The 19,291-nt window shown below is 44.4% G+C and overlaps 1 protein-coding gene across 4 annotated transcripts in view; it reads right to left on the bottom strand.

Moving 5' to 3' along the window:
• Positions 1-19,291, bottom strand: part of dmd (dystrophin) — a 441,564-nt gene that overhangs the window by 269,114 nt on the left and 153,159 nt on the right. For all 4 annotated transcript variants that reach the window (XM_083758765.1, XM_083758766.1, XM_083758767.1 and 1 more), the window contains exons 6-8: positions 17,442-17,543; positions 14,842-14,912; positions 12,858-12,976 (exon numbers count right to left, since the gene is read on the bottom strand). In XM_083758765.1, the coding sequence (XP_083614891.1) occupies positions 12,858-12,976; positions 14,842-14,912; positions 17,442-17,543 (292 nt within the window). The remainder of the gene's footprint in view (positions 1-12,857; positions 12,977-14,841; positions 14,913-17,441; positions 17,544-19,291) is intronic.

Raw genomic sequence — 19,291 nt, 5'->3', positions numbered from 1 at the left:
TACACTCACCACATTGCATAGGTGTTATCACCAGGTACACACACCACATTGCATAGGTGTTATCACCAGGTACACACACCACATTGCATAGGTGTTATCACCCAGGTACACACACCACATTGCATAGGTGTTATCACCCATAGGTACACACACCACATTGCATAGGTGTTATCACCCAGGTACACACACCACATTGCATAGGTGTTATCACCCAGGTACACACACCACATTGCATAGGTGTTATCACCCAGGTACACACACCACATTGCATAGGTGTTATCACCCAGGTACACACACCACATTGCATAGGTGTTATCACCAGGTACACACACCACATTGCATAGGTGTTATCACCAGGTACAAACACCACATTGCATAGGTGTTATCACCAGGTACACACACCACATTGCATAGGTGTTATCACCAGGTACACACACCACATTGCATAGGTGTTATCACCAGGTACACACACCACATTGCATAGGTGTTATCACCAGGTACACACACCACATTGCATAGGTGTTATCACCAGGTACAAACACCACATTGCATAGGTGTTATCACCCAGGTACACACACCACATTGCATAGGTGTTATCACCCAGGTACACACACCACATTGCATAGGTGTTATCACCCAGGTACACACACCACATTGCATAGGTGTTATCACCAGGTACACACACCACATTGCATAGGTGTTATCACCAGGTACACACACCACATTGCATAGGTGTTATCACCAGGTACACACACCACATTGCATAGGTGTTATCACCAGGTACACACACCACATTGCATAGGTGTTATCACCAGGTACACACACCACATTGCATAGGTGTTATCACCCAGGTACACACACCACATTGCATAGGTGTTATCACCAGGTACACACACCACATTGCATAGGTGTTATCACCCACTGTCGTTTCCTACTGACTCACCTGGCCGGGGAGGAGCCCCCACCGGGAGGACGTTGTATATCACCCTCCCCCGCCAGACGCCCCTGCCTCAAACGCGAGGGAACGCCATGTTGTGTTTGCATACAGGCCCGCGCGCACGCATGTCATGTGTGCTTCAGCCCCTGCCCTCTCTGTAAAAAAAAGTGCCCTCAGCAGACCACGAATGCAGCAGTTAGGCCTATACTATGGTCGAAATTAATGCAAATGACCCCGTTCCATTATAGCGTATACCAGAGGGCAGCGTCGAAGAGAATGACCATTTCTGAACTCTCGTGAACTTGAATGAAGCATTTCATGTTGAATGAATTGAATTGCCCCCTGTGTAGAAATGCACGCTGTATGCTGCATCTCCATTAATTATTGTGGTTGCCTATATATAGGCAAGCAGACTATTGTTATTGCATTGCACTCCGGCGCAATTAAATCGTTTTAAAACGTTTAAATCGTGCAATAACGCTCCATTCTCCCCTCCGACTGGCCAGCGCTGCTCGACTCTTCCCAAGGCACTTGTGTCCTTTGCCCCTCATCTGATTGGACAGTCCACGGTGACATACCCAACTCAACTCTTCTAAATTAACATTAATCCTATTGAGATAGGCGACCACCATGACTCGCAATTCCACAGGATTCCATCTTTCTAGTTCCCATTTCTACTTATAGTCTGAGCCCGATCCACAAGTAGATCAGTTATTTTCAAACATTTTGGCCCAAAGTGCCCTTTCACAAATCCCCCTTACCCTCCCTGTAGAGAGATGCTCGACAAAGACTTTGAACCCCCGGCTGCCACCCGAGCCCACCCCCTCTCCCCCCTCCAACAGCGCTGCAGACGTGCACATGGCAGACTGTACAGCTTTGAGGATTGCAACAAAAAGCGACCATTGTCCCAGGATTATGTTGGGATAATCTCCACTGCGTGGGGTTCCTCTATAGCTCCGACTGCTCAGAGGAATAAAAAAACCCAGCTGGAAATAAAGGAACGGAGCAGAGAGATAGATCCATGCTATATAGGAAATAAAGGAACGGAGCAGAGAGATATATCCATGCTATATAGGAAATAAAGGAACGGAGCAGAGAGATAGATCCATGCTATATAGGAAATAAAGGAACGGAGCAAAGAGACAGATCCATGCTATATAGGAAATAAAGGAACGGAGCAAAGAGACAGATCCATGCTATTTAGGAAATAAAGGAACGGAGCAGAGAGATAGATCCATGCTATATAGGAAATAAAGGAACGGAGCAGAGAGACAGATCCATGCTATATAGGAAATAAAGGAACGGAGCAGAGAGACAGATCCATGCTATATAGGAAATAAAGGAACGGAGCAGAGAGATAGATCCATGCTATATAGGAAATAAAGGAACGGAGCAAAGAGACAGATCCATGCTATATAGGAAATAAAGGAACAGAGCAGAGAGACAGATCCATGCTATATAGGAAATAAAGGAACGGAGCAGAGAGATAGATCCATGCTATATAAATAAATAAAGGAACGGAGCAGAGATAGATCCATGCTATATAAAGAAATAAAGGAACGGAGCAGAGAGATAGATCCATGCTATATAGGAAATAAAGGAACGGAGCAGAGAGACATATCCATGCTATATAGGAAATAAAGGAACGGAGCAGAGAGACAGATCCATGCTATATAGCGCTGAGGTGAACGGAGCAGAGAGACAGATCCATGCTATATAGCGCTGAGGTGAACGGAGCAGAGAGACAGATCCATGCTATATAGCGCTGAGGTGAACGGAGCAGAGAGACAGATTCATGCTATATAGGAAATAAAGGAACAGAGCAGAGAGACATATCCATGCTATATAGGAAATAAAGGAACGGAGCAGAGAGACAGATCCATGCTATATAGCGCTGAGGTGAACGGAGCAGAGAGACAGATCCATGCTATATAGCGCTGAGGTGACAGCGGAAGGCTGGCGCTCACTCAGCACTATATGCTCAGACCAAACTAATGGAGACGGGTTGTTATCCGGGGCCCCGCCATGCAGACAAGACCGGATGGCCATGATGCCAGAGCCGATCGATCACTTGGTGGAAGAAATACCGCAGGAAGGCGGCCCCGCGAGAAAGAAAGAGAGAGAGATAGAGCAAGGGTCCATTTTGGACAACCCCCCCCCCCCCCCCCACCCCCATTGTAACTGTAAATGTGCAGATTAATTCATTGATATTACACTGTGTGTTGGTTTGTTTACTGTTGAGTGATGAAACGATATCGCTAAATAATCTCGGGACACCCCAAAATATGTTGGGGACCATCCAGGGGGGTCCCGACACGCTGATATTGTCGGGACGTGGCTCTGTAGTCGCTCATATTTGATACAGTCTGATTCTGGCAAAATATTAACTAATTTGGCGACTCTAACTTTAGTGTTTTCTCGCCGTCAGTTGATTCTTCATGCGAGTCAAACGGCCCCGGGATCGTCCGTTTATTGAGGGGTGCTAGCCCCCCTCCTATATCCAGCTTTTGGTGTGTGTCCACAGACTTTGTCCTACACAAACATTACATTCCACATTGACAATGCATGGGGAATCTTACGCCATATATATATATATAGCGTCTGAGAAAATTGACCACAGTGTCTATTTTAGGTCACGATGATAAGAGTGCCCCTCGCTTCACGCGGGGTGTAATCTTTTCTGAATACAGTTCTTATTTGAAACAATATTAAAAAAAAACGTCTATGGGAATTCAGAGTGGGGATAAAAACATGCGACCTACTGTAGGTAGGACGGGAAAATAACATCAGACCTTTGGAGCTCTCTCTCTCTCTCTCATTAGCAGGCAACATCACCATTCTGGCACCCCCTACTGGTAGTAATAGTCATATACTGGTGCTCATTAACGTCACATATAGGTGAACACATAGGTGAACAAGGTACACAGACATTGCTGTTCCTTGGAGTGGTTGCACCACTCAAAACGTATACTGCCGTGGCAGACAACCCGCAGCACTCCAGGTTAAAACAAAATCGTGAACAATGTACGCGTTTGGGCCTGTATACGGCCTTCTTCAGCGCTGAGGTTTCGGCCTGTATACGGCCTTCTTCAGCGCTGAGGTTTCGGCCTGTATACGGCCTTCTTCAGCGCTGAGGTTTCGGCCTGTATACGGCCTTCTTCAGCGCTGAGGTTTCGGCCTGTATACGGCCTTCTTCAGCGCTGAGGAAGGCCACACAGGTTCATTCTCGGCAGAGGTAAATCAAATCTTGCAAAAGGACATTCAATGAGTGCTGGCATTTTCGTCACCTCGAGCTCTATACAGAGAGAGGAAATAGAGCCCTAATGAGTTGAGTCTATAGTGTGGACCTGTGTAGACAGCATATAGCAATGAATGCTCCACACGGACACACTGGGGAGATTAGCTTTGGAAAACAGAGGGAGAGAGAGAGGGGGGAGAGAGAGAGAGAGAGAGAGAGAGAGAGAGAGAGAGAGAGAGAGAGAGAGAGAGAGAGAGAGAGAGATAGAGAGAAGCAGAATTAAAAGAGACTGTGAAGGTGAGAGCGAGAGACCTTAGTTAATCCTGCAGGGGAAATTCAGCGGCTAGGTGTGCTCTGAGTTGTGTGTGTGTGTGTGTGTGTGTGTGTGTGCGTGTGTGCGTATACATGTGTGCGTGTGCATGCATGTGTGCGTGTGTATATGCGCACATAATGTGTGTGCGTGCGTGTGTGCGTACTGCTATCCTGTATGACCGATACATCTATGAGTATGACAGACTGTGGAGAGAAATCTGTGTTGCTGTCTGTGCGAGATAAACGGCTGCATAAATAAAACCAACGTGTGTGTGTGTGTGTGTGTGTGTGTGTGTGTGCGGAGCGTGCGTGTGAATGTGAATGTACTCTACGCTACTTGTTCAATGTAATATTGTTTACTGAGACACTTAAGCCACAGTAGGTGGCTCTAAGAGCCACCTACTAATATTTTATATATATTTATAAATATTGTGTGTGTGGGCATAGAGCCCACAGTAGGTGGCTCTATGGAGATACAGGAACGTGTAGTTCTTTCTCTACAGAATTTCTCAGAATTTCTCTAAATACCAAACTATATATTACATAATATTATATTACTACAGTATTTTGACGCGCTTCGACGTTCTTTGTTTATAGCGATTTAGTGTCAAATATAGCAGATCTACAAGCTCACACGTGTGAGACAAAGAAAGGTGAAAATGGCATTCTTAAAATTGCTGTAATTCAATTGTGTGTGCGTGAGTGTGCACGCATGCATGCGTGTGTGAGTGAGTGTGTGCACGTGTGTGATTGAGAGGGCGTGCGTGTGTGTACGCGAGAGAGAGAGAGACAGAGATGTGATGTTTGTGCATTGTGACATGTCTATCTACCTGGGATTAGACTGCTGTCAATCACACACACACACACACACACACACACACACACACACACACACACACACACACACACACACACACACACACACACACACACACACACACACACACACACACACATTCCCATCATCAGGTCTGCTGCCAGGACACTGACAACAACACCACACCTGCTGTTATCCCGGACTCACATCCGGAACACTGCCTTATCCGGAAACACTATGTGATCCAATCACGTGTGTGAGCGCGTGCGTGTGTGTGTGGTCCCTGTCACTGCCAGCCTCTACTGTCAGTGGAGGGCAATCACGTGTGTGTGTGTGAGCGCGTGCGTGTGTGTGTGGTCCCTGTCACTGCCAGCATCTACTGTCAGTGGAGGGAGGGTGATTCCTCCTTCCAGTAAATGAGTCAGCGAGGGAGACTTTCTCCTTCACAGAAGAACAAACCAAAAGTCGCTGATAGTAAGCGGACATGGCAACGAGGACTACTACTCATGTGGCGTCAAGGACATGGTGCCTTGCCCACCGGCTTCCCAACTGCCATGAGCACTGTTCCCACTGTGCCCACTGTGCGCCTGCCTGGCCAAGCAGGGAAGGAAGCTGCTGCTGGGGATCAAAGCCCTGGCTCTCCATGCGGTGGTGAGCTCCAGCGAGTGCTCGGCCAGTGCAAATAAATACTTTGAAGGCAATGGAATATATGCTCTACGCACAGCAGCCATATTGGAAAGAATGTTATGTGGGCCTCTTTCACAGGTGTTACCAATGATTCTAATGAAGGCTGTTCCATGTTTTGTGTAGCACAGTGGTTCTTAAACTTTTCAATTCCAAGGACCACCAAAACTGTTAAGAGTGTACAGAAACTAAGCTAATTGATTCGCATTATGTGGGGAACAAAAACAACGCGACGCCAACCGTAACAAACTAGCACAATTATTATTATTATTTTCCTTTTTTTTGTTTGACAAGAATGGAATACAATCTTAATTAGCTTCATTGGCAAAAACCTGTGAAGGAAGTAAGAAAGCGGCCCAAATTCTTTCCTAGGCTGTAGCCTATTACCACCATTGGTATGACCCTATACAGGGTGATATGTGTGTTATTTCCATATAGGCTGTCTTGCCTCCGCATGTCTTTTTCTGTCGTGTGTACGGCCGGGGCGAATGAGCGGTGATGAGCGACTCATTGACTACCCAGCTGGTGTGAATGGTGACTGATTGTGTCTGAAGTAGTGAGTGGTTAATTACCAGGTCGAACCCAGCTGGTGATTGGCTCCTGTGACCTGCATGGCTGCAACTATAAATCTGTCTGGCGGTCACCAGTCCCCCAGATGTCTTTCAGTTTCCTCAAACTCAGTCTTCAAACTCCCCGGGCACTCTGCTTCTTTGGTTATATATATATATATAGAATTGTTGTGGGTTCAAGTTACGTTCATTTGCAGTCTTGGGATTGCGCCCTGGGAGAGCGCAGGGTGGGTGGTAGGGTGGCCACCTGCAAGACCTCAGAAAGGAGGACACTTTGCGGGGCTCGCTCCCCCGACCCCCCCCCCCCCCCCCTCCCAGATGCCCCCCCCCCCCATATATTAATATTATTACTACTACTATTGCACCTCCAGCATTATGTCCACAGAGAAAATATATTTGCTAATTAAATTAACCTTTTTAAATTATAGGGTACCACAAAGGCCATTCATTTTATAATCAATTTATTTTATTTCATGTTTAGATATGTTTTACGTTTAATCTCTTTCTTGTGGGTTTTTTTTTATACAGTTTTATGGTCATCGGTGTGGGACATAGAATGAAGCCAGTAGCCTATATGTTCACACAGCCTCCCTTTCTTTATGATGTCGAGTTCCTTGCTCCATTGCTCATTAAATGTAGTTTTTCATTTCGGCATATTTGGTTTGTTTATCTCTGCATTAACTATACTAAAGTGATTGTGAGAGCACAACAAACAAACCGACCATCCCACTGGCAGTGTTGCCAGGTTTTGGAAGAGAACCAAGCAACCATGTCTATGAAAACAAGCCCAAAAGAAGCCTGACTAGGCTTAGTAGCCTATTATATATAAAACAAGCCAAAAGTCGCTTATAATTAAGCGGACATGGCAACACTCTGAACGTCTCCACTCGCCTCTCTCTTTTTAAGACAGTGTGGCCGGCTCGCTGCGTTGGCGGAGCTGAGCAGCGCTGCGGAGATTTTAATACCCAGGCAGACGACGTAAATGACAGTAAATGACACAAGCACTGTATATCACAAAAAAACTGACAATTATGTGTCCGGACAGAGGTTGAGGTGGGAGGAGGACAGGTGGGTCTAAAACCGGACTGAACGGCGTGAAACCGGGCGTCTGGCCACCCTAGGTGCTACTCATTGTGAGCCTGTAGATCGGCTGTCATTGCTATAGTTTTGAAAATAGAGCATCAAGGTAGTTCAGGCAGGCACAGAGGTCAAGCGGGTCCCAGTCCTGCAATGGAAACTAATGGTCTCACTATTAGTAAGTAAACAACATCAGGAAGAAGCAGGACTCAACCGTCAGGATTCGAACTCTTTTATTGTATATGTCATCACACCAGAGAGAGACAGAGCTTCCCTCCGAACTCCCCGCACACATCCCCAACACATATTTTATACTTTCAGGAGTGTACAGAGTTTCAGGAGTAACAAGAGATGGTCATTCCTTAAATGGACTCTATTCTATAGTTAACTCACACAGTTTGAAATAGGTTCACATGAGTCGGCTGTCTCTGATGAGTTTGTCAGTGAGGAACAGGTGGTAATTAGAGTGTAGAGTATCATCTACTAGTAGGCTACATTCAATGAATCAATACCATAGTGTTTATATGCATTTTGTCCACCACATTCCATCCTATTTCTCTTTGTAACTGAAAACCTCAGTTACATGTACACCAGAAAATACATATAATAATATTAGAATCACAATTCACTGGGATACAATCATGAACAAACATTCAACTCTATTGTTAGGTACATGTGTGATGACAGTGACCAACACAGTGTAGTCAACAATAATTCTTTGGTTAGATAGACAACATTTACAGTGTAATTGCACCTCCAACATATCTAAAACTCACTGGACATTTTGGCCTATTTTTGATAATGCCATGTTATCTGTTAGACAATGACCCTATCTGAATATAAGACATGAGTTTTGTTGTTGTTTTTTCAATGGAACTATCTTGCCCTTTGACTGTTTTAGACTCACATACTAGTCTTGACATAAAAGTCCTGATTTGAGGATTCCTCACAACAAATAAAGCTTAAAACATAAAAAAAAACTGTAAATAGAATTAAACATAATTGAATAATTATCATGACTTAAAATATTTAAATGTTCCAATAAACCTTAAACACTCAAAAACACTCAGAAATGAAATATAATTAAATTGAATTAGAATGATTAAAATGAAATAGAATGAAATAGAATTTTGAATGATTAAAATGTACTGTGAATTTTGCTGTGAATTTTTTGCCAATCAGTGGGTACTGGAAATGCTGCTTTGACACTGTCAAAAAGACCAGCGTGATTCTGCAGCTGTCCAGTGACAATGTGATCTTGTGCTCCATTCACATCAAAATGTTCCCTGAGATGTATCCTGAGATGGATCCAAAGACTTTGCGAAATACAGATCTGAGCATTCTTGCCGATGGCTCATACTTGATCTCAATCAACTCTAACACAGCTGCACACCAGCGCTCCGCGTTGACTTTGTGGTCCGGAAGGTCCTTCATGAAGTCTCTCAATTCTCAGTTTCTCTGCACATGTACTGTTGCAGAATATGTGTCTATTTCTGCGTGCTGTACCCCAGTCCCCAGATGAGGATGAGGTTCTGAATATGAAATGAATGGAAATAGCTTCCTTGGACAAAGTGTCGCTGTGACAACTGCTCCCCCCCCTGTCCTTGATTGTTTATGAGTGGTCCAGGCTTCTTGTCTCTGCTCATACCATCATGGCTGTTTCTTGGGTGTAGTAATAGTCAGCTGTGTGTCTCCGCTGTGGTTTGGCTCCTTCTGCCTCATATTGTTGTAGTCATCAGGTCATCAGTTGGCTTGTAGATCTGCTGATTCCACCACATTCCTGTCAAGTTGCTCTCGCAGTAGCATAATTTCTTTCTGTTGGTTGTTGAGTTGTTGTTGCATATTTCTAATATATTTTTGTAACCCATTTTTCACCCCTGTGTCAATCATCTAATGTGATCCTGGGCTCTACACACCCTCCGCCAACCTGGGGAGAGCAACGGACTTGAACTCATGCTTCCTTCACGCATGAGTGTCCAAGTTGCTCCTTTACACCTGACAGGGGGGAGTTTCCCTGGTTGGACGTAGCGCGTGGAAGGAACACATTCTTCCAACCAGTTCCTTTCCCCTCCATCAGGCGCCCCGGCTGGCCAGGGGGAGGCAGTTTAGTGACCAGGATTACAGATTGTTTTGATTGCGACACAGGGAGAACGTGCAATTTAAAACTCCACATAGTTGATAGTCTCTGTCACGTTTTTGTTGATCCTCAAGTTGTTTTTGTTGTTGTTTTTGTTGCTCCTCAAGTTGTTTTTTTTGTTGTTGTTGTTGCTCCTCAAGTTGTTTTTGTTGTTGTTGTTGCTCCTCAAGTTGTTTTTGTTGTTGTTGTATCACTTCCTTTTGGTCAGCGTTTTCTCGCTTTTGGTCAGCGTTTTCTCGCTTCAAGGAATTTCTGCTCTTTCTGCTCTGTGTAGCTCCCATCTTTAAGATTATTTTTGATCAAGTATCCAACTCTGGCGACGATGAAATAATGATCCCGGACAAGCCCCCAACTTGCAATGGAAATTAATGGTCTCACTATTAGTAAGTAAGCAACATCAGGAAGAAGCAGGACTCAACCGTCAGACTAGTGTCTCTCTCCAGAGCTTCCCTCCGAACTCCCCACACACACATCCCCAACACATATTTTATACTTTCAGGAGTAACAAGAGATGGTCATTCCTTAAATGGACTCTATTCTATAGTTAACTCACACAGTTTGAAATAGGTTCACATGAGTCGGCAGTCTCTAATGAGTTTGTCAGTGAGGAACAGGTGGTAATTAGAGTGTAGAGGATCATCTACTAGTAGGCTACATTCAATGAATCAATACCATAGTGTTTATATGCATTTTTGCCACCACAGTCCCACGCTCGTTCACCCCCCAATCACACACTGACGCCGTCAATCCTAATCTACAGTACGTGGCCTATTTGACCCATTTACAGTAGACCGGCTGCCGCGGCCATCTCTGAAGCTGGGAATGCGTGCACGTCTAGTTACTTGCGCAAGCAGAGCGCGCAAGTAATAGTTTTCGTCCAGGGCGATGTTTGATGCGTATGCGCCGTGCCAGCGTATGACGTAATGACTACTTTGTGCTTGATATGGCAGTGGTGTCAGATTACATACATGTATACACACATGTATACATAGGGGCATTACCTTTAATCCGCCCGACACTAAAACATATCGTCATTACGTCACCATCGAAAAACAGTTACACCCTGGCATTGGGTCCTTTAATCCACATCTTTATTACATCATCATTGAGAGCTACTGTAGTTATACCAGTTATACCCTGACGTCATATGCTGCTACGATACATACTGTACGCATCAAACGGGGGATACGCAAAGTAACCACAGTATACCGCTAATCAACTTACAAATGACATATTACCTGACACTGATCGACATATACATCACCAGTACTTGCGCGCTCTGCTTGCACACTAGTAGGCCATTTATGGCCTACTAGTGTGCAACAAGCAAGTAGGCACTCGACAGAGTGCAGTTCTAGTTTTGAGTCTATTTTCGGTACTTTTTCCGGATTCACAATTCTGAACCTTTTAGAAGGCCTTTTCTCAAAAATGGGCCTCAGGTAAAAAATGGGTAAAGCACCCTACTACTTCACATCTGTCACACTGCCACCACAATGAGAGCTTTGCCAGTGATCAAACTCGCTCCACCTCCCCAGCCTAAATGCTGGAGTAGCATTTGGGTTTCACTACACAGTATGTCACCATGGCATTCCGTGCATGTTCACAATGCACTGCACTGCAGCATCATGTTATTTAAATGTCTGTGTATCTTTAGGTTCTGTCCTGTGACTGGAACGACTCACAAGGTCACCCAGGGCAAGGTCAGAGTATGCGCCAGGAACACTTTGTCCAACAACAACAGAACAGTTCTGACCCTCAAACCTAAGAATGCTTAACGCCAACCTCAAGTGTGTGTGTGTGTGTGTGTGTGTGTGAGTGTGTGTGTGTGTGTGTGTGTGTGTGTGTGTGTGTGCGTGTGTGTGTGTGTGTGCGTGTCAGTGTTGTTTTCGTCGACTAAAACTAAGACGAAAAATGTTCGTCGACTACTTTTTTCCACTGAAGAAAACTAAGTGGAAACTAAATGAAAACTGTGCTACGATGACTAAAACTAAGACTAAATATACAGACAATTTCGTCAACAAATAAAAACTAGACTAAAATGTTAGGAAGGGACTAGAGATCCAGTCATTCCAAGTCATTATACACGTGGTTGCATGCTGAAAATAGCCGATCTACGTGCGCTTGTAGATTTTCAGCAAGTTTTTCAGCAAGTGTAAAAACAGTCCTTACGACGGCATCAATGCCCACCAAAATACATTTTAGTCGACTAAATCAACTGTAGATTTAGTCGACTAAAATCTCATGACATTTAGTCGACTAAAACTAGCACTAACACTAAGACATTCCAGGTGACTAAAATGTGACTAAAACTAAATGAAAACTATTCAAAAGGCTACGACTAAAACTAAAATCTAAATTTGCTGCCAAAAACAACACTGGTGTCTGTGTGTGTGTGTGTGTGTGTGTGTGTGTGTGTGTGTGTGTGTGTGTGTGTGTGTGTGTGTGTGTGTGTGTGTGTGTGTGTGTGTGTGTGTGTGTGTGTGTGTGTGTGTGTGTGTGTGTGTGTGTGTGCGCGCTCTGCTGATTGGATATCAGGACCTCAGACGACAATTAGACCTAATTATGGCTAGTGATAGGCCTGCGTTTAATGCGATAAGAAACATAAGACACCCTGAATATTCACCCACTCAATTATTTGAGTGTGTGCGTGCGTGACGTGTGCACACTTGCTTGTGTGTACGCAAGTGTGTCTTTGCAGTTTGCACACACTACTGCATGCATCATAAAAATCATACTGTGTAATATTCACTAAGATTATATCGTGGCTGTTTTGGCTGTTTTTAACTCATATCCTTCTGGGCGATCGCTGGAATAAACATATTTTCAGACGGAGGTCGGCGGGCCAATTACATATCATTTATGGGGTCCTTGGCATGAAATAGTTTGAGCAGCACTGACATGAAAACAGGCAGATTTACATAGAAGCCTTTTTTTTGTCTGCCTCATGGGTCTAAATGGGTTAAAAAGCATTGTGTGTGTGTGTGTGTGCGCGTGTGTGTGTGTGTGTGTGTGTGTGTGTGTGTGTGTGTGTGTGTGTGTGTGTGTGTGTGTGTGTGTGTGTGTGTGTGTCTGTGTGCGTGCTCTACCCTCGGGGTCCAGCAGCCTCTCTATCCCCAGGTGGTGTTGTGCGGTGGAGAAGGCATGCTCCAGTCTCTCTGTGGCCGACGCCTTCTTCTCCACCGCGCTCCAATCAAACAGCTCCGGCCTGCAAACAGCCAATAGGAAGCAGTGGATGAGATCCGTCCGTCTGTCTGTCTGTCTGTCATATGAACATATGTGACAAAATCCAGCAAAAAAGGCCCTCAACTCTACTTTTCCATTTTTCAGATTTTTACAGATTATTAAAGTACAGAATGTAAGCTTTCATATGATGTATCATTCAATGAAATTGGGAATGATTGGGGCCTTTCACCCAAAGCTGAGAAAAGTCAGTTTCAATATTCACAACATTTTATCACCTTAGAGCTGGACAGAAGTGGGTGTGACAATGGGAGGGACAAGGGACAATAGGACGTTTTAGCTGTCAACAGTGCAACACTAGAAACACTGACATGTTGAAGCCAGTAGAACAAACAATGCAATTTGTAAGGTGCCCCAATAAACCCTTTTGAAAGTATTAAATACTAAGTTAAGTGTTCAATTTAACTTATACACTACCTGGTTGTAAATAGCTGCAGTAGGCTACACCATTTTATGCAGGTCTACTTTAAGCAATCAAAGTCAGACAATTGACCCAGTATTTTAAATAAATAAAACCGACGCATCAGGCTATGATGTTGTGCGCTTGTAGATTTGCTATTTTAATAAACAGATCTGTCCACATGCAGTCACAATGCCTGGTGTCTATTTAGTGTGCAAGGCTTACATCCGGTCTAAAGCCCACCCACTGTATGCGCTGATTTATATACACAATACATACACGATCCGTATCCTCCCCTCACCGGATGTTGAATTAACAGTACCAACGGCCGTATTTGAAAAGACGTATCCAATCTTTTACACAATAAACCGATTTCCCGACATTTCCTTTTCACTTGATACCGTTTCGTAGAGAGGGCCTACACAAACGATCTATATACCAAATGAAAGCCCCAATTTCGTAGTTTACATAGTATTTTGAATTTTTTTAAATTAGCAAAAAATGAGCGAGTTATGATTTAAAGAAAAGACGAGTGATCTTGGCTCTTTGCGGGTGGAGGAAAAAAAAAAGAACACTTAACACACGACACACAGACAGCTAGCTAACTAGGCTAGCTAGCTTCTAGCCTGTTGTGTGGTGCTTCCAGGCTGGGAAGCGTATTTGAGCGAGTAGCTACGTGGTTTTGTTTATTTTCTGTAAAGTATAACCCAAATGTTCCTCCATACTACTATAGCCATGTAGAATACTTCTGTGTTTACAAACACAAGCACGCTAATGGGCGGTGAACAGAGCGTGAAACCTGAGGACAAAGAGATTCCAGGACCAATCGAAAACAACATGCAAATCTCGGAACTGCGCTTCTCTGCCCCCAAAAACTTGTTAAAAAAAAAGCCCACTTTGATGTATAAATGTATACATTTCATTTGCCCAAATGAACAATCTGTTTGAATGAAAACCTTCTTCAACATTCAAACTGTGTTTATATGAAAAAAGAAAAATCACATAAAAATAAAAACGAGTTTATATATTGATTTAAGGCATGTTCATTCTGGCGACATGAGGCATGTTTTGTTGGAGTGTGTCACATATTCACACACACAATTTTATAACGTAAGCATTTAGCAGACACACTTTTCTTTAACAACATATGGTAATACATCAAATGCATAGAAACAGTCATCCAGGATCAGAAGTAAACCAGGAACCATATCATCAGTCTAACAGTAGGATGACAGGTCAATAATGACCTGGCATCAGTGTCTACATAACATGCTTCTAAATGACATGTTTAGCCGTTATACATAAGCCTTCAAGGTCGTCGAGGCTAGGGCAAGTGCTACAGCAAGTAGTGCACATGCAAGCACACATAGACACACAGTCACACACAGTCACACACACACATGTGTGTTGAACGGACGGACAGAACAGACCTGTGACTGTGGATGAGTGCATTAAAAGCCAACCCATCGTTCCAGCTGCTGGAGAAGTTGACCACGTTGACCTGAAGACACAGACACACACACACACAAGTCTATGAAATCTATGAAAAGGTTTAATTTGCAACAACATTTCAGACAAAATGTAGTGGCTTCATCTTACTCTCTTTCTCAGCTAAGTAAGTAAGTAAGTAAGTAAGTACATATTTTTTATAGAGCACCTTTCGAAACAATGTTACAAAGTGCTGTACAACAATGTAAAACAATCATGTTAACACAAGGGCATGAAACAAACAATATAATGTAAAATATTGAGATGGAAATTATTCAAGTAAAAAATATATCATAAAATATGCTGACGAAATAAATACGTTTTTAACAGGTTCTTAAAACCGTCGACAGACTCTGCATTCTTTAGCTCAAGGGGCAGGGCATTCCACAAAGTGGGGGCAACCACTTCAAAATGCACGGTCGCCCTTTGTTTTGAGTCTAGTCGTTGGAATAGACAGAAGGCCTTTTTCGGAGGACCTGAGAGAGCGTGTGTTTGGCTTTGCGTGTAGTAGTTCAGAGATGTAGAGTGGAGCCAGTCCGTGTAATGCCTTATATGTTATTAACCCATTCTGACCTGAGATCAGATTAAAAAAATGTCTATTACATCCTGACAGTTTCATTATTAACCCATTCTGACCTGAGATCAGATTCTAAAAGTGTCTTCGATTTAAAAAAAATAGCAGACCTACAAGCTCGTATCGCGCCACTCGGTGGCGCGATATGAGCTTGTAGATCTGCTATTTTTCAATAGCTAAAGCATAACATGATGCTGACACCAAAATGGGTACCCGTTCAGAATGGGTTAAAACAGGTTCACTGCCACCTGCGGGACGCAAATCCAACTTCTGACTGCCACGGTCTGTGGGGGTGATTTAGATGTTGCGCACACAGCACAGAAACGGATGTTGTGGGCGTCCATCTTGTGCTAAATAAATAGCGTCAAGGCTAGCGAGCTAAAATATAGCCATCCTTGCTCTAGAAAGCACCAATGTTTCCATCTAGACCACCGGATAATCAGCAAAGACCTCCGAACATCGCGCTAATTGACCAAACCATGGAGAGCTCCGTAGATTAGGAGTTATTCAGCTTTTTAGTCTGCCTTTATAATGGGAGGTGAACGGCAGCGCTCATGCGCAATCCTGTCTAGGATCGCTATAAAGAAGGAAAGGCCGAGCCAAAATAATAATGAAAAATTTGAAATCAGCGATCCGGTTTGATATCAATAATAAAGGTAATCTGACGGAGCATTCCGACAGGAGCGGAAGGTTATTACATTCCTTATGGCGGAGCATTCCGCCAAAAGTAGGGATTGTGGTAAGAGAATTTTGAAATTGATCCTAGATTTGACGAGCAGCCAATGGAGTGCAGCAAGCACGGGGGTAATATGAGATCTGCGGGGTGTGTTTGTGTATTCTGTACTAGTTGAAGTTTATGGATTGAGGAGGAGCTGAGGGTGGTGCAGAGTCCATTACAATAGTCGAGGCGGGAAGAGATGAAAGCGTGGATGATTTTTTTCTAGGTCTTGGGGGGGAGTGAGAACTGGCTTGATTTTTGAGATGTTACGAAGGTGAAAGAAACAGGACCTTCTTAACATGGGATTCTAGGTCCATGCGGTTGTCGAAGAGGACACTGCAGATTTCTAGCGGAATTATTTATATTGGAAGCCAGAGGGCCTAGAGAGAGCCGAACGGCGTTGGTGATGCTTTCAGGGCCTATGATTAAGATCTGTTTTGTTGGAATTGAGCTGAAGGAAGTTTAGGGCCATCCAATTATTGATTGCTGTGAGACAATCACGTAGTTTATTGATGTCTTAGGAAAAATATAGCTGGGTGACATCGGCATAGAAATGATAGGCAACGCCTTCGAAGCTGTTCATCAGAGCACCAAGGGGTAGCATATACAATTGAGAAAAGAACTGGACCCAGAATGGAACCCTGGGGAACCCCGCATGTCAAGGGGGGGGCGGAGGACGAGACATAACTGTCAACGGCGACAGCGACGCTTCTCCCAGATAAATAGGAGGAGAACCAGTTTATAAGGCCAGTCCACTTAACCCCACCCACTGATGGAGCCTCTGGAGGAGGATGGAGTGGTCAATTGTGTCGAACGCTGCAGTTAAATCCAGCAATAATAGTACTGTGCATGCGCCGACATCAGACTTCATAATAATGTCATTTGAGACTCTACTGTGTTTCTGACGGAAACCAGACTGAGATTTGTCGAAAAATTTGTTATGGTTGAGATAATAAACTAGTTGGTTGCAGATCACTTTTTCCAAGACCTTGGAGATGAATGGGAGTTTTAGAGATGGTCCTGTAGCTAAGGGGTCCTCTGGCTGAGCCACGTTGAAGACCCCTATAGCTCTAGAGGTGTCCAAACATGTCAGAGGGGTGCGCTATACGTACCTCGGGGTAGGGGCGCGTGTTCTGGCTCTAGAGGTGTCCAAACGGGTCAGAGGGGTGCGCTATACGTACCTCGGGGTAGGGGCGCGTGTTCTGGCTCTAGAGGTGTCCAAACGGGTCAGAGGGGTGCGCTATACGTACCTCGGGGTAGGGGCGCGTGTTCTGGCGAACCCAGCTCAGCAGAATCTTCTCACTGTTCGTCTGCTGTAGGCCTGCCATGACCTCTTTCATCACATCCTTCACCTGTGTTCACACACGCACACGCACACATGCACACGCACGCACACATGCACACACACACACACACACACACACACACACACACACACGCACACACGCACACGCACACGCACACGCAATGTTAGGAAACAGATTGCTAACTATGGAAACACATTTGCACCAAACTAGCATTTGTCTTTAACCCATTTTGACCTGAGATCAGATTCTAAAAATGTCTTCTATATATATCCTGACAGTTTTCTGAAAAAGCTGTTTCTATGTCAGTGGTTCTTCGATTTTTCAAAAATAGCAGACCTACAAGCTCGTAGCGCGTAGCTCGTAGCGGTGGCGCGCTATGAGCTTGTAGATCTGCTATTTTTTCAATAGCTAAAGCAAAGGAGTAAACATCTACAACAATATGCTCTTTGGTACAACGGGTTGACAGATTTTTTTTTTTTTTTACTTTTCTGCAAGAATGCCTTGGACGTACAGTATCCTATTTTGAATCTAGCATTTGAATTATTGGACAGCCAACTATAGATACCACACCACGCACACACGCACACATACGCGCGCGCATAACGCCCTCCCACACGCACACACACAGAGAGACAGACGCAACAGAAACAAAAGTCACCCAAACAAATGCATCCTTGGCACCCCCCCCCCCCCCAAACACACACACACACACACACACACACACACGAAATATACATATTTGTACAAACATACTTCAGGGACACGTATACAAGTACACACATTCATGCCTTCCAGCTCTCTCTCTCTCTCTCTCTCTCTCACAAAACAAATTCGCACAATGTTTTGGCAGCCGTGACTGACAGTTTGGGAGTGCTTGTTTAAGGCTCAGGGGAGACACACACACACACACACACACACACACACACACACACACACACACACACACACACACACACACACACACACACACACACACACACACACACACACACACACACACACACACACACACACACACACACACACACACACACACACACACACACACAGGACTGTTGGCGATCCTTGCTGGGTGTTGGGACTCATTAGGCAGTAGGTCATTGCATGTATTTTCACTCTAATTGAGCAAAAAGGCTGGCCATTGCCCACCCACGTGCACTTTGTGGCACTCTCCCAAGGGCACGGTTGGCAGGTGCACACGCTGACACACACACACACACACACACACACACACACACACACACACACACACAGTGATGAAGTTATGTTTGGCCATGAATTATGATGTTAAATCTATGAACACAGTGCACCCCCAATATGCACACACGCACACGCACACGCATACACATACACACACACACACACACACACACACACACACACACACACACACACACACACACACTCTTGGTGTCATTAAGTATGACTGAGCCGTTAGCCTCCACTCAGCTGAGTCTGGGTGAAGTCAGAGACGCAGGGATCAACCGTGACACTGTTTGATCTATCATTTAACATCCACCACCTTCATCACATCACCTAAGCGCTACGAGCTTGTAGGTCTGCTATTTTATTTATTTATCGAAGAACCACTGACATAGAAACATAGCTTTAGATTGTGGGGGGCCTAAATAATATAGTAGAAGCGTTTTTTTATCAAGATTTGATCAATGTCACTGCATGGTCCACACACTACAAATTAAGAAAGATTTTTTTTTTTTAAGAGCACATTGCCAAAAAGGGCAGGGGGTGCTCTAGCACCCCCTAGTGTCTATCTGTGCATGCCACTGCTCCCT

Source organism: Protomyctophum parallelum (genome assembly GCF_964188405.1).
Source record: "Protomyctophum parallelum genome assembly, chromosome: 23".
In the NCBI taxonomy this organism is placed as follows: domain Eukaryota; kingdom Metazoa; phylum Chordata; class Actinopteri; order Myctophiformes; family Myctophidae; genus Protomyctophum; species Protomyctophum parallelum.
This window is presented reverse-complemented; position numbering and strand designations above follow the sequence as displayed.